We start from the raw sequence: 24,474 nt of genomic DNA on the forward strand, positions 1-24,474 counted from the left end.
GATAAGACCCTTATTTCTCATCTGGGATCCTGTTGAACAATTTGAAGCTGCAGTGAAACTAATTATGACCTTCAACTGTTTGGTGCCCATTGAAGTGTACTATAAAGAGAATAATGTTTTCATCAAAAACTTTAATTTTTTTTTCGACTGAAGAAAGAAAGACATGAACATCTTGGATGACATGGGGGTGAGTAAATTATCAGAAAAAGTTTATTTAAAAGAGGACTAATCCTTTAACCCAACTTCGGTTGTTTTTAACTCAACATTTTTTAGAGTGTAAAAATAAGTAAATACCGAGGATACCTATATAATGGTAACACTTTACAATAAGGTTCCATTTGGTTCCATTCATAGAGTTGACATGAACCAACACCGAAAAATACATCTAAAGCATTTAAATAAACTTAAATAATGTTAATTATTAAAAGTTGTATATCTTCAGATTATTTGAGCTAATGTGAACTAACAATGAATGCCAGTGTGATCATTTGTTCTTAGACAAAATCAGTTCATATTAAGAATTTTGATTGCAGACTTTGGGATCTTAAGAAACCTCTACATACTTTGAGACACTGTTAAGAAGTTTACTGAAAAGCCTGCAAAATTATAGGGTCTGAGAATCTCATTGCTGTCTTGGAAAAACAACTTAGATGTTAAGAAATTATTTTTCTTTAAATCAGAACCGGGTGTCCAGTAGAAGTTAGGAGAGACAGGTAGAGTGAGAGCCTGGGAGAGGGGAGGAAGGGGAAAGGAGAAAGTAGGAGGGACAGAAAGAGAGAATGCGAGGAACTGTGTGTATCCTCCAAGAGAGAGGGTGGGTTGGGTTAAACTGGCACTTAAAAGAGCCGACTGTGATTGTTCTGTGCCTGATTAACAGGGGGAAGGGGGAGAGAAGGACAGAGATAGGAAACATCCACTTGACGGGAGCATCCAGCAGTGAGCGTGTGAAGACGGCCCCTCCGGGAACTTTGATTCCTGCACTTTTCCCATTCCTCACGTCGCAGCTGTAGTCCATTATGCACCGGGCAGTGGTGCTGCTGACTCTCATCAGCACGAGCGCAGCTCTGAAACCCGAGTGGATGCCGGGGAATTATTCTATGACAGAGGCAGGGGCTGAGAGCTTCGTAAGCGACTACAACTCAACCGCCGAGGAGGTCTTTTACTTCAGCACAGAGGCCAGCTGGAACTACAACACCAACCTGACTGAACACAATTCCCAACTGCAGGTAAAAGTCAATGTGTTTTACAGACATCCAGTAAAATTGCTTACAGTTTGACAGGGTACAGCTGCCAGGATGCAACTTGATGTAATGTAATTCACGACTGCCTGTTTTGCATATGGGACTGATAAATCAGCCATTTCAACGGCTCTTTGGACTGCCAGTAATAATTAAACAACTCATGAGAGAGCATTATACATTTTATGTCTTCCAGTGGTTTTTATATTAATATTTATAGTTTTACAGGACTCTTGTATAGCTTCACTAAAGGGAAGGACCAGGACCTGTGAGATTACTGAGTAACATTCTGTGTAACAGTTGAGTTAAATGACATGACTAATCATTACAATACTCCCACCAGTCCTCATTTTTACCACTCTTTCAGAGCTTAGGAATTAGCAACTTCCTCTCAGAAAAAAATTGCATTAAGTAAGAGAATAGAGTTGAATTAAAATGAATGTGGTTAGCATAGCTCAAAAATGTTTTTTTTTTTTTTTTTAAGAATTTGATGAGAAACATTTGAGTTGGTGTTGAGATCTCTGACATCTGATTGAAGAGCAAGAGATTTCTATAAAGAAATAGGCAATAACTGGGGCAGTTTCTCAAAAGAAGAATCTGAAAAGACTTACAGAAAAGTCTCCATTTGCTCTCTGTTCAATATCAACGCTGTCAAGGAGAAGCAATTGAGATGCTAAAACCCCATTTGGGATTTTCTTCCCTGCGGGATGTTAAGTGTTGCGCATTCCATAGTGTAAAAGTCCCACTCATGTTATGCAATGCTAACAGATCATATTTCAGATTTATGATATTCCAATGAGCCAATAATAATTTTATGGACATTGTAATGGCATATAACCAATAAATTGTTCATTTGAAGAAAATAAAATGAAAAGAATCAACTGTAAATGCTACCCTCTAAAAACTGCTGTTAATAACAACTCAAGTTGGGTTGGAAATGGACAAACCCAGTGATTGCGTTGTTTTAACCCAGCAGTTGGGTTAAATGTTCGCCCAACATGCTGGGAAGTTTTATTTAACCCTATTGTTGAATTGAAATTTGAATTTACCTCGGCATAGTTGAATAACAAGAGTTCAGTACATGGAATGACATACAGTGAGTCTCAAACTCCATTGTTTCCTCCTTCTTATGTAAATTTCATTTGTTTAAAAGTCCTCAGAAAAACAGGCGACTCTCAACATAACACCGACTGTTACGTGACAGTCGGGATCATTAAAATGTACGCCCCCAATATTTGCATATGTCAGCTCATGTTCAAGGCATTACACAAGGGCAGGCAGTATTAACGTCTGGATGTGCACAGCTGAATCATCAGATTAGGTAAGCAAGCAAGAACAATAGTGAAAAATGGCAGATGGAGCGATAATAACTGACATGATCCATGATATCATGATATTTTTAGTGTTTCCTTAGCATGTTGCTAATGTACTGTTAAATGTGGATAAAATTACTATCGTTTATTACTATATTCACGGAGCCATCGCTATTTTAATTTTTAAACACTTGCAGTCTGTATAATGCACAAACACATCTTCATTCTACAACACATCAGCACAAACACATCTTCATTCTCATAAATCTCTCCAACAGTGTGTAATGTTAGCTTTAGCCACGGAGCACTATCAAACTCATTCAGAATCAAATGTAAACATCCAAATAAATACTATACTCACATGATCCGGTGCATGCATGCAACATGCATGATGAACATTTTGTAAAGATCCATTTGAGAGTTATATTAGCTGTGTGAACTTTGTTTATGCACTGTTTTATAGTCGCGAGCTCGGGGGTGGGAGCATGAGGATTTAAAGTGGCCGCAGCCTGAATCGGTGCATGTTTAATGATGCCCCAAAATAGGCAGTTATTGTGTAGTTATTTAACTAATGTTTAAAAATTACTATATGGCTTAAAATGAACCCAAAATATATTATTTTAAAAATCAGACTAATTACTACAGGCAACAATAATAATCAAAAGGTGAACATTAATTAATAAGCAATTTGATAAATACTTAAGTCTAATGAATAATAATTAAACAATATTAATAAATATTAATTTATTAAACGTATTAATAAATATTAATGTCCATCATATTTGGGGTTCATTTTAAGCAAGTAATACAGAATTTTTTAATTACTGGTTGGGCAAACATTTAACCCAACTGCTGGGTTAAAACAACCCAATCACTGGGTTTGTCCATTTCCAACCCAACTTGGGTTGTTTATAACCTGGCATTTTTTAGAGTGTACATTTAATAACCTTGGTCATCATCTAAAACTTGCTAAAATTTCGTTTTTAATAGCTCTAATACATTAAAAAAACTGTCATATACAATCTTAGGCATATCTCAAAATTAGTATCCATTTTTCATACCGTATTCTAATGTTGTTAAATTCACTTCTATACTCTAAAAAATGTTGGGTTAGAAACCAAAAACATGGGTTGAAACCAAAGTTGGGTTGAAAATGGACAAACCCAGCGAATGGGTTGTTTTAACCCAGTGGTTGGGTTAAATGTTTGCCCAACCTGCTGGGTAGTTTTATTTAACTCAACTATTGTTTAAAAATTACTGTATTGCTTGCTTAAAATAAACCGAAAATACGTTGGAAATTAACATTTATTAATATGTCTAATAAATGGACATTTACTATTAAGTTTAATGAATAATAATTAAACATTTTCTCCTTTTGATTATTATTGTAGCCTCTAGTAATATTGTGTCTGATTTTTAATTTCCAACCTATTTTGGGTTCTTTTTAAGCCAGCCATATAGTAATTTTTAGTCAATAGTTGGGTTAAATAAAACTGCCCAGTGTGTTGGACAAACATTTAACCCAACCGCTTGGTTCAATGTCCATATTTAACACAACTTGGGTTGTTTTTAACCCAGCATTTTAGTTTGAAAATAAGTAAATATTGACAATACTAATAAAAATGGTAACACTTTAGTTTCATTTGGTTCCAGTTAACATGTACCAACACTGAAAAATACTCCTAAAGCATTTAGTAAACTTAAATAATGCTTTATCAAAATGATCAATAGTTGCATATCTCTCAAGATTATTTACTGGAACTAAGCTAAAGTGAACTACCAATGAATGCCAGTGTGATCAATGCAGAGGCGAGGTGGTCAGCATTGCGCTTCCCACACATACACACGCCTCTTTCAGACAGCTGTCTCAACACTATTTCACAGCTGTCTCAACACTCGCTCACAGTTTTTCAAATGGATGCTGGCACCGCACTCGCTGCTCAACATCTGAACGAAACCTCAACAAAAAAGGCCGCAAAACAAGTTGATAGAAAGCTGGGCAGAACCTGAGCAATGCCTGGTGTGATGTCTATTATTTCAAACACATCAAACGAGGTGATCAAAGAGCCTCCGTTTCGGGCATCTCTATTGGAGGTGGCAGGCCAGGTTGTCGCTGTGAGCGAGGCTCACTCTGACTGCGTATGAAGATAAAGCAGCATTGTATGAAAGCAACACACCCGTTGCACTCATTCCACAGAGAGCTTGGTCACAGTACACCCGGTCATGGTTGCTGGAGCAGATATTTTTGGTTTCGCAGTCATCATGACTGCAGACATCTTGGTGCTGTGTATTCAACAGATGCATGATGGAGGTTATGCTAATGTAGCATATGCTGATGTTGAGGACTGCAGTGATTTATAGAGCACAGGAAAAGCAGCTTATGTGTGCAAATGCCATTTTAAAGGAGAAAGATGGAATTTCCAACTTCCAAGCAGCTTGTAGAAGTGCAACAGTGTGTCACTTGAACTGGAAACTCATGCTGAAAGCCACAACTCCAAATAGACTGTGATGCAGTGCATGACGTCATGCAAATATGGCGGCACCCAAGATGATAAAGAATAGTTTTAAACAAGTCAACTCCTCTATTACATTATTATGATAAAACCTTGTTTTTTGGCAGATTTAGGTGCGTAAACATTTCAAATGACATTTTCTTTTGATAATTGTACAAATACTTAACACAGATGCATAAACAATTTTAAAGGAATATTATATTATGGTAATTTTCTCCCCTTTTTTTCTCCCCTTATTTTTAAATTTTAACTCTTTCCCCATAAAATTTTTTTAAAAAGTTGTCTGCCAGTGGCAGCATTTTCGATCGTTCACCCAAAAATGAAATTTCTCTTTTTTTTTTTTTCGTTTTTATGCACAAAAAGTATTCTCGTCACTTCATAACATTAAGGTTGAACCACTGTAGTCACGTTGACTATTTTAGCGATGTCTTTACTACTTTTCTGGGCCTTAAATGTGTAATTTCATTGCTTTTTTATGGGAGATAAAAAAACCTCTTGGATTTCATTAAAAATATCTTAATTTGTGTTCTGAAGATAAACAAAGGTCTTGTGGGTTTGGAGCGACAGAACTTTCATTTTAGGGTGAACTAACCTTTTAACCTTTTAAACCTTTTAATGGTCCCCAGATTATTTTGTTGTATGAATATCTGAACATACAAAATATAAAAAAATTAAGAACAGAGCCTCTGCTTTTAAACAAACATTTTTTTTTCTTATCAACACTTGAATGTGGGTAAAGTTTTGTAAAAAACGCAACATTTTGGACAAAAAGCTGAGAAAAATCACGTTTTTGGCAAAGACTATGGCTGTTTCTCAATATGCGTTCTTCAGCGATCTTGCGTCCTTGTGTTCTTGCTTTACGTCATCATCAAGCGTCGAAGTTCGTTCCAATACTCAAGAACGCAAGAACACGGGACGCATGAAAGTACCCGGATGTGTTCTTGATATCGAGGATGCATCGAATGCAAACTTGAGGGAATCGAACCGTTAAAAATCCCAGAAGACGCTGCGGCGGTCGACGTACGGAAGCCTGTAAGCTTTGAAGTTCTCGTGAGATTCCAGCTACAAGCTCGCAAATACGTGACGGCTCGTGAAAGTAAACCGTTTGTTTTGCTTAATTTAAATAAAATGATAACCTGAAGAAAGCCTGCAGTATTTTTATTGACATATAAAAAATAATCTTAATATTGACAAAGCATAACAGCCAAAGGCTACTCATTTTCATAAATACACGCGGTGAAATAAAAAGATAATTATATGAAAACAATGTCTATAATTATATGAAATATTTTTTTGAACAGGTTATGACATTTGTTTGTGATGTTATGTTGTATTTACTGTGCATTAGCCACTTATAATATGCTGGGACGGTCAGTTGGTCAGTTGAGCAACAAGATCGCAGCACATCTCAATTCTCAAATGATGCGTTCTCTGTCCTCGCGTCCTTCCGAGATCGTTCTTTCAAGGTTGCCTGGCAAGACCGGACTCCACGAGAACGCAAGTCCGTTCTCTGCGTTCTTGGAATTGAGAAACAGCCTATGTCTGTTTAATGTTATTTTACATGTGCATAAGCAATGGTTCTGCTTCTTCGCCTGTGTTTTGATCAGAAGATTCTGTACTCTTTCAGAAGATGCATAACAGCAGCCCCTACTGTATAAGAGTGAAAACATGGATTGCCTGAAAATTCCGTCAATGGTGGGGAAAGAGTTAAAGGGTTAGTTCACCCAAAAATGAAAATTCTGTCATTTATTACTTACCCTCATGCCGTTCCACACCCGTAAGACCTTCGTTAATCTTCAGAACACAAATTAAGATATTTTAGTTGAAATCCGATGGCTCCGTGAGGCCTCCATAGGGAGCAATGACATTTCCTCTCTCAAGATCCATTAATGTACTAAAAACATATTTAAATCGGTTCATGTGAGTAGAGTGGTTCAATATTAATATTATAAAGCGCAGAGAATATTTTTGGTGCGCCAAAAAAACAAAATAACAACTTATTTAGTGATGGCCAATTTCAAAACACTGCTTCATGAAGCATCGGAGCACAAATGAATCAGTGTGTCGAATCTGCTGTTTGGAGCGCCAAAGTCACGTGATTTCAGCCGTTGGCAGTTTGACACACGATCTGAATCATGAATCAATACACTGATTAATTTGTGCTCCGATGCTTCAAGAAGCAGTGTTTTGAAATCGGCCATCACTAAATAAGTCGTTATTTAGTTTTTTTTGGTGTACCAAAAATATTCTCGTCGCTTTATAATATTAATATTGAACCACTGTTAGTTTTACGATCTCTTTATGAACTTTTTGAAGCGTCAAAGTGGTAGTTCAGTAGCTGTCAATTGACGGACAGAAATCTCTCAGATTTCATCAAAAATATCTTAATTTGTGTTCCAAAGATGGATAAAGTTTAATATTTGGGTGAAGTAATAGTTTGGGTGAACTATCCCTTTAAGTATAGCTTAAACATATAATTTGTAAGTCAACCTACTCATTTATTTTTGTGAAATAAATTAACTGTTGAATTTTTAGGCATTTACTTTGGTAATCTATCACAATCGATCACTATTCAGAGATTTTATTAAGGTTGTAAAGTACTTATTTTTGTGATATTTACAAAGTCACTGAATTATTTTTTAAAATGTGCAACAGTAGAGCCACATTTAAAATGGCCTAAATCAGATGCCAAATATCTGATTTGTGCCAGATGTCTATGAAAAAAAAAACTGAATTGTTTATGTAAATGTGTCCCTTGAGTCTGCATTTCTCATGCAGCCAAGTCCACAATCCCCTTTACTGCCGTGCCACTCCCATACATTAGAAGCACTCGCTCTCCCCGCTCGCTTTCTTTGGCAAAGTGGCCATGTGTAGCCCATAATTTCACTTCTGTATTGAGTGAGGGCAGTCAGCGCATCAGATCAAACAGAATCAGTCTTTTAATTAGCCTCTAAAAATAAAGCTCTCAGAAAGCACACACGCAGGCATCTTTAAAAAGTGTTTGGATCCTTCAAGGACACAATGAGGTGGAAAACGAGTACAATCTGCTCTGAAAACTCACATTCCATACCCATCAAACATCTGCCGATTAGAGAGAGTGTTTCAGGAAAGTGTTTAGGGAGGTTTGCATGGATGATTCAGAGCCAAGTGTCACATGCTTGAGCTCTAAAGCTCATCACCCTTTTGATGGTGTCAGTCACAAGTTATTATTTTACTGTTTTATGTCAAGCCTTGAACTATTTTGCCCCTATTACGACTTATCACTTTCTTGCATAAACATGACAGAACAAATGGGACCTTGGAAGAAGAGGTGGAAAAACAAGAAGCTAGCTGTCTTTATCTCTGTGGAAAACAGAGTGTGAACAAGCAAGTGAAGGATGAGAGATAATAGAGATAAATGCACATGTCATCAGCTTGTTAGTCAGTGATGGAGGAAAAAAAAACTGTGCAAGGGAGCTCATCTCCACTCGGGTCAGCAAAGGCATCACCCCGTGAACTAATGAGTGCAGCCGCTGTGACAGGGCCAATGCGCCCTGCGGTTATCATAACAGGGAAGGGATGCTGGGGTCAAACGGTCCACAGCAGGACATGGTAAAACATCAAAAAAGCATGACGCACCCAAGACCAGGAAACAATAAACCTTTAAGAAGAATGTACACTAAAAATGTTAGGAATTTGAACAGAAAATGAATGTAAAAATTCCAATTAATTCCTGTTAATTTGTTAATTATAAGTTAACTTAGTATATACAATTAGTATTTGCTATAAAATTATTATTTTGCGCTGAAAAACTCTTATATTTTACAGCAAAATAATAAAATAAATTCAATAACACAATGTATGTACATTATAAGTGCAGCAAAATAATAATTTTTTTTTTTTGCAGGTAAAGTTTCTGGTCAAACTTTTTGTGATGATGCATCATATCTTATTCTATTCTATTCTATTCAAATAGTTGTTTATCACTTATATGCATATTGTAGGATGATGTTATTTAGTTAATGTATACTGGATTATTTCAGTACAAACACATCACTAAAAGAAATGAGAGCTTGCAGTTCAGCAACTGAATCAGATCTTGATTCAGTAACAGGCAGGACACTGAGTTCATTCAGTGGATTCATCAGACTCATTCAAACCATTAACTTATGAGTTTGTGAGTCATTTGAATCATTTGTAAGTGAACTAGTGGTTCAATGGATCACAAAAGTCACGGTTCAGATCGCATTACGTTTTTTGATTCACGGAGTGGAACATTTTTCGAATCAGCAAAGAAAAAAATATTTTGGGGGTGGGAGTAACTTTGCTTTCCATTTAATACTTAAAAGCCCACTTTAAGTACTCTGATACCACAGCAAAAACTATTAGCCTAACTAATAAAGTTAGTAATGCCTTTAAACATTATCAAAGGCAAGTGAACAATCAGTAAAAAATAAGAACAAATACACAAATTACAAGCATACACTGTAAAAAAAAAATCCCAGTAAAATTTACGGTAAAAAAACGGCAGCTGTGGTTGCCAGAACTTTACCGTAAAAAATACAGTAGCAACATAAAAAAAAAAAAAATCTGTTAAATTTACGGTAAAAAAACGTATTTCCTTAACTGATATAATGTTAATTTACCAACCTAATGAAGTACTAATATCTGTTTTGTACCTTTATAATACACTGACAGTCACCAGACACAGTGGTGATAAGAGTCACATGATGAATCAAAGTTCATCACAAGCAGATTTTCCACAAGCTGAGAAGGACAACAGTAACATATAGAAGGTGCACACAGTGTCATTCTCACACACACACACACACACATGTTTGTTTTTGTGAATTGTGGGGACTTTCCATAGACTTCAATGCATTTTACACTGAACAAACTGTACATTCTATCCCCCTACCCTGCCCCTACCCCTAAACCTAACCCTCACAGGAAACTGTGCAAACTTTTACTTTTTCACAAAAACTCATTCTATATGATTTATAAACCCATTTACATTGTGGGGACCGCTGGCTGGTCCCCACGATGTAGGCGAACTCAGGTTTATATTACTTCATAGGGACATTTGGTCCCCACAATGTAATATAAACAAAAGCACACACACACACACACACACACACACACACACACTAAACACCATCATGGTAACATGCATGAAATTTTAAAAATGCAATAAACATTAATTTAACAACATATACATGTACATAACTGATTAGAAAAAAATGAGAAAAACTAAGAAGAAACAGAGTTATTTCAACGAAAATATATCAAATGTCAAGTGTCACGCAGGGAATTGTGGCAATGTCAATTTACGTTTTTTCACTGTAAATTTTTACAATGAATTGTTATTTTTCACTTCCAAAACCTGTGAATTTAACGGTATTTTACCGTAAAATTACATTAAATGTACCGTTAGATCTATTACAGTTATTCACCGTATATAGTACGGAAACTTTCTGTAAACCAATTGACAGTTTTTCACCGCAGCATTTTTACAGTCTTTTACTGTTAAAATCACGGTAATTTTTTACAGTGTATGCACAATATATACTAACAAAGGTACAAATAAAGTCAGGTTTAACTGTAGTAATCATTAATAATTAAATGTAAAACAACACTATGTCCACTGTATACATTTAATATAGATTAATCTTTGTTAAAGCTGTGTTTTGTAGTTTGATTAACATTCATGACATATAGACAACAGCAAATTTTTATAGGCTGCTGTCACTTTAAAGGGTTAGGTCACCCAAAAATGAAAATAATGTCATTTATTTTGCACGATATCTGAAACACGCATCTCTCTGTGCGTGTTTTTGGGGTTGCTACAAAGACCATAGTTTAACTATGGTTTTGTTGTGGTTATACAATGGAAGTTAATATGCTAAAAAAAACACAGTTTTACTATGACAAAACCATGGTTAATTTTTGGAACCATGGGTCCTGGTCTGTACGGATCAAGAATCAACAATGATCTGTTTAACCCCTAATGTGAATTGACTAACTGTAATGCCTGTTTTTGCACGCTATAGCTCATGAGAACAATTCAGTTGGCTAATTTTGCAGTACACTGTCTTTTTTTATCTCATCACAATCAATTTGGATGCAAAATGACATTTTTCTGCCTCTGAAAAGCTATGCATGAAACATTTTTGAAAAGACTCTGCACTTTCAATACATGTTTGTTTCTTAGTCATGGTTCATGGAAAGTCCACTTGTAATGAAATGAAAGCTCTAGCGTAAGTTCTGCCGGGAAGACTCTAATGTTACGTCATTCATTAGATCAGATCTAACCAATCATTATCGAACACTCATAAAGCATCGGTACTTACACTTATCTGAGTTCGCAGATGCTAACGCCAATCTCCACCTCCATCCTCCCCACCACCACCAGGATGGTCCCTTGTCCATATCCCTATGGAGGGTCGGCTACGCCCCGGCCTTTATTTCGGGCAGGATATGCTGAGCCTACAACCCTTTGGATGTGTGCTACGGATGGGGCCTATGCCAAAGAACTTTATCTTATTGTATAGCTTTCTGGCTGTTAATAAATTTCATTGTTATGTTATTTTGCCTCCCGAGTCTTTCCGGTAGAACTTCAGTAAGCTGAGCTCCACCTATGCATTGAAAAATATTTAATGAAAAATTGAATTCTGTCATCATTTGCCCACCTTCATGTTTGTTCTAAAACTTTGAACAATTTAATTAATTTAGTCTTTTGTAATTGAATTAATTTAGTCCATATGGAAGTCATTGGTTACTAAAAGTGTTTGGTTACAAACATTCTTCAAAATATCTTCTTTTGTGTTCCAAAGAAGAAAGCAGTGGATATATGTTTGGAAGCACATGAAGATTTTTGGATGAACTATCCCTTTAAGTAACATGTAAATCATGGGTAAAGCTTAGAAGCTCAATGCTTGGACAAACATCCAACTTTAGCTTTATATCCTCACCCCGCACCCTACTTTAGTATTTTAAAATGCACACAGTGGTGGCAAAGCCATTGTCACCGACAAGCTAGCAGGTGCTTTATACCTCAGCCTGAATTGTTTCAGGTGCTTCCACAAAAGAAATGAATTCCTGTCAGGATTCAGTGGATAAATTGATGGATGATGCTAACTCAGCCACCCCATTTTCTATCTCTTGTTGCTGCAAAAGCAATCCAAGCTCTTATTGAAAACATTACAAGACAGAAAGAAACTCAAGACTGTTCTAGGATTGAGCAAGAGCCAGAAATTATTATTAACAGAGATTGCACCGAGAGAACAGAAAATCATGGGGAGGGAATGAGATATGGGAACATGACACAATTCTCCCACAAGAGCATCACGTTACTATTACAAGACTATTATTTACTGAAAAATACAGAATGAATAAACAAATTGCATTTGCTCTGTAATCTTTATCGATTTGCTTACTTGATTTTATCTATCAGGACTGATTATCATTCAGGAACTCTTATGAGCTGGTTCTGCTTAAACATACTGTGTGACTGGGGTAGTCAGATTCCCAAATAAATTACTTTTATGAGCCTCTTCATTTAATGACTAATTCAATCAATAGTTGAAAACAACTACCAGTTTGAATCAGTCTGACATCCTTCACTGAAACGAATCAATTATAGAATTGGTTATTGAATCAACTTCTGCTGACTCCCTAACTGAAAGGCAAGTGTACGTTAATAAAAAGATTTTCTAATTGATAAATACAGAAACACACACAGACACACACACGTTGGGTTTCCATGTTTCATGGGGACATTTGACATAATGATTTTATACTGCATATTCTATTCCCTAATCCTAAACCTTTCTGCATTTTTAGATTTTCAAAAAACATCACTTAGTATGATTTATAAGCTGTTTTCCTCATGGGGACAAAAAAATGGCCCCACAAGGAAAAGGATTTCAGATATTGCCATCTTTGTGGGGACATTTTGTAGGCTTGTATATGTAAAAGTAAAATTAATATGATCAGTTTTCATCCATTAAATCATGAAAACCTTAAATGATTTCAAATGAGAAATATTTATTATATATCTGTGAAAAATAATTGATTTTTAATAAAAGTCATTCTCATTAAAAATGATTGGACTCATTTTGCATGGAATAATCAGACTCTCTTGATTGTTCCTGCAGGTGTCTGCGTCTTTGGAGGAGCAGGCATTCACAGAGGCATGGGGTCAAAAAGCAAAGGCTACATTCTCTGAATCTCTCATGGAGAGCTTCACTAATCCAGACCTGAAGAAAATCATCAGCAACATCAATGTTCTGGGACCCGCCAATCTCCCAACTGCAGAAAGAGAGAGGGTGAATTGACATACACCACTGAAGCTGTGGAGGAAAGAGCTTTTGATAACACATCAGGATTTTGTTTTGATCGCTCTCTTTGTTTTCTCAGTACAATACCATTCTGAGCCAGATGGACAGCATCTACTCAACGGCAAAGGTGTGTCCGACTCCAGAGGAATGCTGGTCTTTGGAGCCTGGTGAGAAATGCTCCCAACACTTTGTTGATGTGTGTCAGTAAGGGTCAAAGTGAAGGTGAAAATTCACACACAAAAGGAAATACAAGTGCTTGCAATGCAGCAAAAGAATTATGTTTTATATAAGCTTCAGGCTTGATGCGTGAGGATCAAGTTGAAGATTTGAACAGAGAACATTGTTAAAATGTTAGACGAAGGGCAGGCAATTTTGTCGCTCAATTTATAACTAGTTGTTGTTCAATTCATTACACTCGGCAGCCATCTTTGAAACGCCTCTCTGGCATGCAAGTGCAGCTCCTATCTCTTTGAATGGGGCTTGCCAAGCCTATGATTCAATTTCATATTTGAAATCACCAATGAAACCTGACAACAATCGTCTCATAAATTCTGATTCTAAACACTCGAATCGTGACAAAAAACTGCATTTTTCAGGCTGGATCAAGCTAATGCACATGTGCAGTCCTAAGCGTGCATCTCAGAACACTGACTGTTTCTATAGGAACCGGAGCTTCTAACGGCAGCTGCAGTGACGCAATGACTTTACCCATTGGCGACTGGCTCTTTTATTTAGAAGGCAGGACTTGTCCCGCCATATTGTGTGTTGCACTTTCTCCCATTCATAGTAAAATGAGTGGACCATCTTTTTGTTTATAAAGTCTTTGGCCTAAACAGCTTGATTGCAAGTGTGATATTGCTTTTACAGTTAACAATATACAAGATGTTAATATTAAGTATCTTATTCATTATTGTTCAGTCAACAAAATATCTAAGCAACACACAAGAGTGAATGATTCAATGACTCACACATAAAGACAGCCATTTGTTTTGTTCCTGACAGAATTTTTGGTTTGGTCAGAGCCAAAACCGCATGGGCAATTGCTTCGACATATGGTGCGGTTGCACTTTGGGCGACCCAAGTTCGAGTCCCAGCTAGAGGTCCTTTCCCAATCCAATTCCCCTATCTCATCTCCCATTATTTCCTGTCTGTCCACCTCTCCTGTCCTATCTAAATAAAGCCAAAAAGTATAACTTAAAATAAGAATCAGTGTTTTGAACAAATTAAGGTCACATTTACATGTGTTCAGGCAAATTTTCATGGGGGATGCAGTAATTTCAATAGGTATCTGCGCAATTGGGAATTTCGCATGAGGGTAAAATATTTTCCCATGCATATTTCACAACGGGTTCAAGTTGGTCAACCGGTTTTGCAGCACAGGCCAACAAATTTGCTTGGATTGAAAGTGACTTTGTTGTGAGCTGTTCTACATACATCTCTACACTGTAAAACTCAATAAGTTCAGAATACTGAAAACATTTGAGGAAACTTATTACCTCAAAACAGTTATACACAGTATAAACAGTTATTAACAGTATACTAACAATTTTTTTTTTAAGTTAGAAGTAGTTACATTTTTTTGTGACAAGTGGTGCACAGGTGTCTGTCATTAACAACGGCATCCTTTCGCTCACACAGTCTCAGCCTCACCTCCACTCTTAATGTTAATTACATACAGTTCATTTACATAAACATCACATTCAGATCTTGGTTAAATGTTAGATAGCAAATAATATATGGTATTATAACAAAGAGACTGTCAATATATAATTGCATGTATATAACCAAACAACATACAGTATATGCGGTCTTAAAGTTTTGCAGCCCATCTTCAACCTAACCACAGGCTCTACTCTTCACCTCGATGGTAACCCTACAAAAATAACATAACAGAACCCCCATCCCAACATTCAGCTTACTACAATCAAATTTTGATTTCACAACTTTTTGTACAATGAACTTTCATTATTATTTGAGTGAAATGAACTCATTTCATTTAATTAATTCAATGTTCAGTTTAACAGTCTACACTACTGACAACAGAGCTTTTTTTCCCCCATGAAAATTTGTCATATGTCACTATGTTACAGAAAGATTCACTCATAAAGACAGTCACTTGTCACACCTACTGGCATAAAGATGCAACCTACAGAAAGCATCACTGAAAAATCTCCACCACTTGACATCGCTTACATTACTCTGAACATTTAACCTTACAAAGTTTACATTAGCAGTGTTAGGTTTAAGGTCTTTGCCTAATGAACAGACAATTGCATTTGAATTATTTAGTCTAACTTAAAAGGTTGATTTTATCTGAAGAGTGCACCATTGCTTCCATGTCAAATGCAACACAACAGTTTTGCATTTGCTAATGCCATCATTCATCTCTATGGTAAATATACAAAATCCAAAAATATCTGTTGAAGACAGGTGTTTGTCATCAGTTTTAACAGTGTTTCATTCATGTGACCATGCGGATAACTGCAACGGATGTGTGCTGTTTCCCTTTTCAAAATGCACGTACACCAAAAAGCCACAAACAAGCAGTAGTAAATCTGATCCGGTGTGAATACACAACACTAAATGTTTTAATGTCTATCAACTCTTGCCTGCTGTGTCTGATTCCCACTTAATTGATCCTGCTAATAGATCCAAAGCTTAAGTCAACATGTTTTGTATCCTTAGCTCCTAAAAGCTTCTTTTCAAGGCTTTTTCCAGAGAAACCGCACTGATTTAGCTTCTGTGTGCCACAAAAATCTGGAACGCTGTTGTAAACAAACACCCTTTTTCCTCTGGGGCTCATTTGCAAGACTCAGAAACTTTTTAGCATTTATTATTATGCATTTACTTTATTTATATGTCTTTTAGAGCTCTCAGAAATCATGGCTACATCAAGAAGCTATAAGAGGCTTCTGTATGCCTGGGAGGGCTGGCACAACTCCTCAGGGGTCCCACTCAGATCCCTCTACTCTGAGTTTGTGAAGCTCAGCAACAAGGCATCTGAGATGGATGGTAAGCGAGTAATTCTTTTGGATGAATTGGGGGGTGGGGGGTATAAAAAGAAAGACCTGACACCCTGTTCTTCTGATCTGCTCTTCTCAGGCTTTAATGATACAGGAGAATACTGGCGTTCCTGGTATGAATCTCCAAACTTCGAGCAAGACCTAGAGAATCTGTTTAAACAGCTGGAACCTCTCTACCAAAACCTGCACGCCTTTGTCCGCCGAAAGCTCTACGACTTCTATGGTCCTAAATACATCAACCTCAAGGGTCCCATCCCTGCCCACCTTCTGGGTGAGTCTGACTGATTGTGAAAAAAATACATATGCATGTTTGATGATTATCCATTGTGAAAAAGAAGCACACTTTAGCATACTTTTTTAAAGGACTTATTACTTATTAGAAATAATGGACCCACTTTATATTAAGAGGCCTTAACTACTATGTACTTATATTTAACCCTCATGTTGTGTTCGGGTCAATTTGACCCGAACACCAATTTTCTTTTTCCCGAAAATACTAGTTAATGTTATCGCTTTGGACTGAAACTTAGTGACTTTGTTCCCAAAGGGTATAACTAAATCTCAATATTTTTTTGGACATTTTCTTAATTTTTTGTGGGGGTTTTGTTACCTTGTTACACTCGTGGTGTTCCCGGTCAAAAATGACCGGCCCATAAAAAATAGCTTATAAATCACTCATTATACCATATTTTCACCCAATCTTGGATTCAATCTTTTTGTCAACTTGTTCTCTTTCAATTAGGACTGGTTTTATATTTCTGTTTGCATCTGATTAATCGTGGGCCTCATTTATCTGAGAGTAGGCATCTCATTTTTTGAGTAAATTTTTTAAAATGTTTGAATAATTTTGGAAATATTAAATAAAATCTGAAGAAAATTGGTATTGTTGATCACACTAGTCTACTCTAATGTTTCACCAGGAATTTTGTTTTGAAACTTTTGTTTTGTAAAAAATATGGCACATAGTCACACTTGTGGTGTTCCCGGTCAAAAATGACCGGCCTATAAAAAATAGCTTATAAATCACTCATTATACCATATTTTCACCCAATCTTGGATTCAATCTTTTTGTCAACTTGTTCTCTTTCAATTAGGACTGGTTTTATATTTCTGTTTGCATCTGATTAATCATGGGCCTCATTTATCTGAGAGTAGGCATGGTCAAAAATGGTCACAATGGCCGACCATTGAAAGTGAATGGGAGAGACTGAAAATAACAGAACAATTTAGTTTTCAGGAGCATGTTCATTATTTTCATGTACATATATGAGCATATGTGCTTGCAAACATCGAGCCCTTGGACCTGTGCATGTATCGATACATTTATACACACGCTACCCAGACACACACACGTTAAAACATACAAACTTTTTTGAGTATTACACACATTCTTTTCCACAGAGAGAAATTTGATCCTACCCTAACCTGCATCTAATATACATTTATCCATCTGACATTACCACACACACACACACACACACACACACACACACACAAACACAAACTGGCCGTGACTGCAGTGACCCGGCTTCAAAAGAAGAAGGATTTGCTTTATAATTAAAATTTCCTGATAATTCACTCACCCCATGTCTTTCTTTCTTCAGTTGAAAGGAAAATAAGGTTGAGGAAAACTTTGCAGGATTTTTCTCCATATTGTGGACTTCACTGGAGTACAACGGGTAACTTCTTCATGAGTTTGACAACACATGTGCTGCAAAAGTTCACAACGCAACCAAATACAAAAACACGCTGCAAAAATTCACAACGCAACCAAATACAAAAACATGCTGCATAAGTTCACAACGCAACCAAACACAGAAACGCGCTGCAAAAGTTCACAACGCAACCAAATACAAAAACATGCTGCAAAAGTTCACAACGCAACCAAACACAGAAATGCGCTGCAAAAATTCACAACGCAACCAAATACAAAAACATGCTGCATAAGTTCACAACGCAACCAAATACAGAAACGCGCTGCAAAAGTTCACAACGCAACCAAATACAAAAACGCGCTGCAAAAGTTCACAACGCAACCAAATACAGAAACGCGCTGCAAAAGTTCACAACGCAACCAAATGCAGAAACGCGCTGCAAAAGTTCACAACGCAACCAAACACAGAAACGCGCTGCAAAAGTTCACAACGCAACCAAATACAAAAACGCGCTGCAAAAGTTCACAACGCAACCAAATACAGAAACGCGCTGAAAAAGTTCACAACGCAACCAAACACAGAAACGCGCTGCAAAAGTTCACAACGCAACCAAACACAGAAACGCGCTGCAAAAGTTCACAACGCAACCAAACACAGAAACGCGCTGCAAAAGTTCACAACGCAACCAAATACAAAAACGCGCTGCAAAAATTCACAACGCAACCAAATACAAAAACGAGCTGCAAAAGTTTACATGCACAGGTCCAAGGGCTCGATGTTTGCAAGCACATATGCTCATATGTGTACATGAAAATAATGAACATGCTCCTGAAAACTAAATTGTTCTGTTATTTTCAATCTCTCCCATTCACTTTCAATGGTCGGCCATTGTGACCATTTTGACCATGCCTACTCTCAGATAAATGAGGCCCACGATTAATCAGATGCAAACAGGATATAAAACCAGTCCTAATTGAAAGAGAACAAGTTGACAAAAAGATTGAATCCAAGATTGGGTAAAAATATGTTATAATGAGTGATTTATAAGCTATTTTTTATAGGCCGGTCATTTTTGACCGGGAACACCACAAGTGTGACTATGTGCCATATTTTTTACAAAACAAAAGTTTCAAAACAAAATTCCTGGTGAAACATTAGAGTAGACTAGTGTGATCAACAGTAGCCATTTTTTTCATATTTTTTTTTTAATATTTCCAAATTTACTCATAAATTATTTGTTTTTTACTCAAAAAATGAGATGCCTACTCTCAGATAAATGAGGCCCATGATTAATCAGATGCAAACAGAAATATAAAACCAGTCCTAATTGAAAGAGAACAAGTTGACAAAAAGATTGAATCCAAGATTGGGTGAAAATATGTTATAATGAGTGATTTATAAGCTATTTTTTATAGGCCGGTCATTTTTGACCGGGAACACCACAAGTGTGACTATGTGCCATATTTTTTTACAAAACAAAAGTTTCAAAACAAAATTCCTGGTGAAACATTAGAGTAGACTAGTGTGATCAACAATACCAATTTTCTTCAGATTTTATTTAATATTTCCAAAATTATTCAAAAATTTAAAAAAAATTACTAAAAAAATGAAATGCCTACTCTCAAATAAATGAGGCCTATGATTATTCAGATCCAAATCAAAATATAAAACCAGTCCTAATTGAAAGAGAACTTGTTGACAAAAAGATTGAATCCAAGATTGGGTGAAAATATGGTATAATGAGTGATTTATATGCTTTTTTTTATGGGCCGGTCATTTTTGACCGGGAACATCACATGTGTTATAGGGTTTTGAACACAACCTGAGGGTTAAATTAATCATTTGATACAATGCACTTATTGTGTACATACATGTTTTTACATTGTACTAATATTTTAAAAACACCTGCATGTAATTACATCTGTAATTAATTTCTGTAATTACACTGTTGACCCATCCCTATCCCTTAACCCTTACCCCTACCCTTAAACCTACCCATACCACCAAACCTGTCCCTAATGTTACCCGTATCCCACCTCAATAGCTGCAAATGTGTTTTGCAATTCAATATGAACCCAATAAGTACATTGTACTTATTTTTTGATGCAAGTACATAGTAGTTAAGGCCACTTAATATAAAGTGGGACCGAAATAATATACTTAAGTGTGAATTGAATGTAATGTTTTCTGACACTTAATTGCATGCTATTTGCAATTAATAAAAATATATTATATATTAAATTCAATTACTTGAACTTTACAGGTGCTTTTTTACCCACTTAATTAGGACTTATATATATTTATATATGATTTCATTGTTACTTCTGTTCTTTTTGAATGGTTATTTTGAAATGTACTGACAAACATTTATGGTAAACTAAAATATACTTTAATGTCATTTCTGTTAAAACATGTATGCAATTTATTTATTTATTTATTCAATTACACATTTGTAATGATGAAGTTGCAGTTTAGTATGTTTAAAAGTATCAAATGAAATGTAATATCAAATAACACACTGCAGTTATAATCAAGTACATTTCATGTGCATTTAATTTCATGTACTTATGAAAGTGTACTATCTTTAATTACACTTATAAAATGGTTAGTTCCATTCTGTTTGGTCAATAGCTGTGTTTTATTCACTATAAAACACGGCTATGACCGCTTCACCCAACGGTTCTGTGTATCACTACACAACACCCTTAGCAACAACTCTTAGCAACGTAAACTGTATGTTCTCAGTTGATATTGTTCATTGAAGCTTACTGTATTATGTAGAAGAGTATTGTGTGAACGAGTTTATTACCTGCATTCAGATTTTAGCATTTTCCTTCAGATCAGTCCGATGTTCATAATAAAAAATCTGTTTAAATGTCCGATGTATTATCTTGTCCTTTTAACAGTTAAGGGGTTTTCCCATGACTGACAGCACTAGTCAAAGCATTTGTCAGTTGCGTTTTGTTCTGTGTTCACAACAATTCAGTCTTTTCAATATAAAAGTCTTCGCTATTGACTTACACACTCATAAAGACAGTCTTTGCCACCATCTGATGGTGTAATAATGTAACTTCTGTTGCTGTTTATGTTCAGGGACTATTTTTTCCGGCAGAAGGAATGCTTTTAGTGAAAGTTTACTTGATGAAAGTTGCATTGATACATATTTTTGGCTTTAATATTTGTATTGTGTGGTAACCGTTTTATAAAAACAATAAGGTACTCGAGGTTAGTGCTGTCGCGGCTTATTCATGATACAGCACAGCCTCTCGTACCTTATTGCTTAAGTGGGCCTTTTAATTCATATTATATTACCTGCAAGTACATTATAAAAACTATATACTTTTAAGATTTGGAGTACACTACAAGTGCACATATAATACAATTTAGCACATTTTTTCACAAGGGTAAATTATTACTGTAATTATGCAATAGTTTCACAAAGCCAGTCTTTTGACATACAGTATAAAATGGTAAATTTTAGCTTATTCTGGCCATAAATTGCCCACTTTGACAGAAAAAAGACATTCAGACCGATATGTAAAGCAGTTTATTTTGATAATCCCTTTCAAACATTCTGTTGACTATAAGTAACTTTCAAACTTGTCAACTATCTTTTATTAATATCTGATTTATTTATTAATATTAATATATTAATATCTTAATACCTGCAAACTCTTTATTGTGAGGGTCCCCCAACAGACATTTTACTGACTGTAAGTAACTATGTCAACTTATTCTAACCCTACCAGTCTACTAATACTCTACTAACACACTAATAAGAGTTAGTAGACCTGTAGGTGCAACGTTACATATAATGAACAGAATGTGTTAAAGGGACCATCAGAATAAAGTGAAACATCTTTTTCATCATATACTGTATAACAATAAGCGTTTAAGATACTCGTGGTGATGTTCTCATTGTGTTTGGTTTCTGTTAGGCAACATGTGGTCACAAACATGGAACAACGTCTACAACATGATGGTCCCTTTTCCTGACAAACCTAATGTAGATGTGACAAACACCATGATTGCTCAAGTAAGCTAACAGAACTATACCTCAATGAGTAATATCCTGAGCCGTCCAGAGAGTGATGAAGTGATTTGTACCCATAGGGTTATAACGCCACTCACATGTTCCGGGTGGCTGAGGAGTTTTTCACCTCTCTGGGTTTGATCGAAATGCCTCCTGAGTTTTGGGACAAGGCCATGCTGGAGAAACCAACTGATGGAAGGGAAGTGGTCTGCCATGCCTCTGCATGGGACTTCTACAACCGCAAAGACTTCAGGTACATGAATCATGTCATAGGAAAGTAGTTCATATTGCAGCACAATGGCAGATTTTTATTAAAAAGAACAGATTTCAACTTTTTTTTTTTTTTTTTTTGTAATATGAAGATCACATTAAAACAGATTTTTTTTTTACTCACAGACCCAGACTTTCAGTTTTAAAAGATGAAAATCCCTCATAAAATGTGAATTATTACATGTTTGACACTATGATTTTCTGAGCAAAGAGTGAAATAATCAAGAAAAGAAAAAAGAAAATTCAAAATCTATTATTCTGTAGAGCCCCTCTTTCTTCCCCAGCACCACCTGCCTAATTCTGCAAGGCAGTTCTCTCTATTTTCCTTGCAGCAGCTTGTTTTCTATTCTTATTCAAAATTGGTCAAATATGGACAAACCCAACCTTTGGGTTATAATTTATTTAAAAAAAAGTATCCCAACAATGGGTTTGTCCATTTTTGACCCAAATTACTGTCAAAAAGTGGATAAGGCGTTAAACCGAGGTCCTGACTCTCTGTGGTAATTAAAAATCCCACGATGTTCTTCAAAAAAATCATCCTGGCCATATTTGCCCATTGACCTCTGTCCATCATCATGGCCTCCTAATAATCCCCATATACTGAATGGCTTCATCACTCTGTCTCCTCTCCACCAATAAACTGGTGTGTGGTGGGCGTTCTGGCGCAATATGGTTGCCATCGTATCATCCAGGTGGATGCTGCACATTGGTGGTGGTTGAGGACATTCCCCCCTTCCATGTAAAGTGCTTTGAGGGCATAGAAAAGCAGTATATAAATCTAACGGTCCCACTTTATATTAAGTGGCCTTAACTACTATCTACTTACATCAAAAAATAAGTACACTGTACTTATTGGGTTCTTATTGGGTTCTTTTGCTGCTATTGAATTGGGATACGGGTAAGGTTAGGGAAAGCTTTAGTGGTATGGTTAGGTTTAAGGGTTGGTGTATGGTGTAAGGCACACGACTTGGGGGGCATTTATATTTCTTTATATTGCTGCCGGGGAGGGGCTCCCCTGTTGTAGATTTCCATGAAATAGTTTCAAGTTACGTGACGCTTGCAACAACCTATACATCCCAACATTAATGCGCCAGATACAAATATTTGTTATAGAATTTGAAAATATATCATAACTAACATTTATTTTCTTGCAGGATTAATATGCTTTAGAAACCTTAATGTCCCCAGACCTTGAGTCAAAGTCAGTGTGTGTCTGAATCATATCTGAACATAACAAAAGGGGAAATGAAACTTAGGGACATGGCATGGCTAGACATCTAATAGCCCCATGACATATTGAGTAATCAATGAATCAACTAGTATACCCATGTTTTGGGCAGACCTAAATTTGCTTGGCTAGTAAAAGAGAATTCATATGGTTGCTGAATTTGCACATATGTAGAACCAATCATATTGGAGAAAAATTATGTGGTGATGATGAGTAATATGTCCTGTTAGCTTTGCTATGCTCCTTCTATTATACTCTTTCTCTGTGATTGACATGAGGTCCTCCAACCATGATTAAAGCATATTAATTTGGCGTTAACAGCTTTACTGACTTAAAAGGAACTTTGTTTTACTATGCTGGAGTAAAGTTCATAAAATGATCAGTGTTTCCCACAGGATTCTGATTTTGTGGACTTAAGGCTGGTTCACACTGTGCGATTTTAGCCAAGATTCCTAAAAGATTCCTATAATCCTAGCCTAAAATTTGCTGTCTTTGATCGCTAGTTTGACATGTTCACCGACAGCCGGTTAATGACCGTTGCGATCAAATTTTACCTCCGACGAAATTCTGGCAGTGTCAGAAGATTTGGCGCACAATCCTCCAGTGTGACTTCTCCTACGACGAACGTCAAATTGTCTTCTTTTTTCAAGACAAGCCGTGATCAAAATTAATGATAGAGATGTCGTTGTTAGCCACCATTTCAGTCCCGCGTGTAATGCAGCTCACTGTCAACGAATGTGTATGTTTTGATGATGTAAAAATCCGGACAAGTTTTCATGTGCGCGTCCGTTTTTAACGCGTTTTGACTGTCGTGCAGTCTGACATTAATGACAGCTGAGATCCCACAGTGTTGACATGAGGATCATGTTCGTACAGTCTGACA

General features: G+C 36.3%; 1 protein-coding gene across 1 annotated transcript in view; it reads left to right on the forward strand.

The window, feature by feature from the left end:
• Window positions 1–877: 877 nt before the first annotated feature.
• ace (angiotensin I converting enzyme (peptidyl-dipeptidase A) 1) overlaps window positions 878–24,474 on the forward strand; it is a 44,033-nt gene continuing 20,436 nt past the window's right edge. The window contains exons 1-7 of the mRNA XM_067369689.1: window positions 878–1,226; window positions 13,200–13,370; window positions 13,462–13,549; window positions 16,251–16,394; window positions 16,485–16,676; window positions 21,999–22,096; window positions 22,174–22,346. Coding sequence (XP_067225790.1) covers window positions 1,017–1,226; window positions 13,200–13,370; window positions 13,462–13,549; window positions 16,251–16,394; window positions 16,485–16,676; window positions 21,999–22,096; window positions 22,174–22,346 — 1,076 coding nt within the window. The 5' untranslated portion in view covers window positions 878–1,016. The remainder of the gene's footprint in view (window positions 1,227–13,199; window positions 13,371–13,461; window positions 13,550–16,250; window positions 16,395–16,484; window positions 16,677–21,998; window positions 22,097–22,173; window positions 22,347–24,474) is intronic.

This window comes from Chanodichthys erythropterus, chromosome 19 (genome assembly GCF_024489055.1).
Source record: "Chanodichthys erythropterus isolate Z2021 chromosome 19, ASM2448905v1, whole genome shotgun sequence".
In the NCBI taxonomy this organism is placed as follows: Eukaryota; Metazoa; Chordata; class Actinopteri; order Cypriniformes; family Xenocyprididae; genus Chanodichthys; species Chanodichthys erythropterus.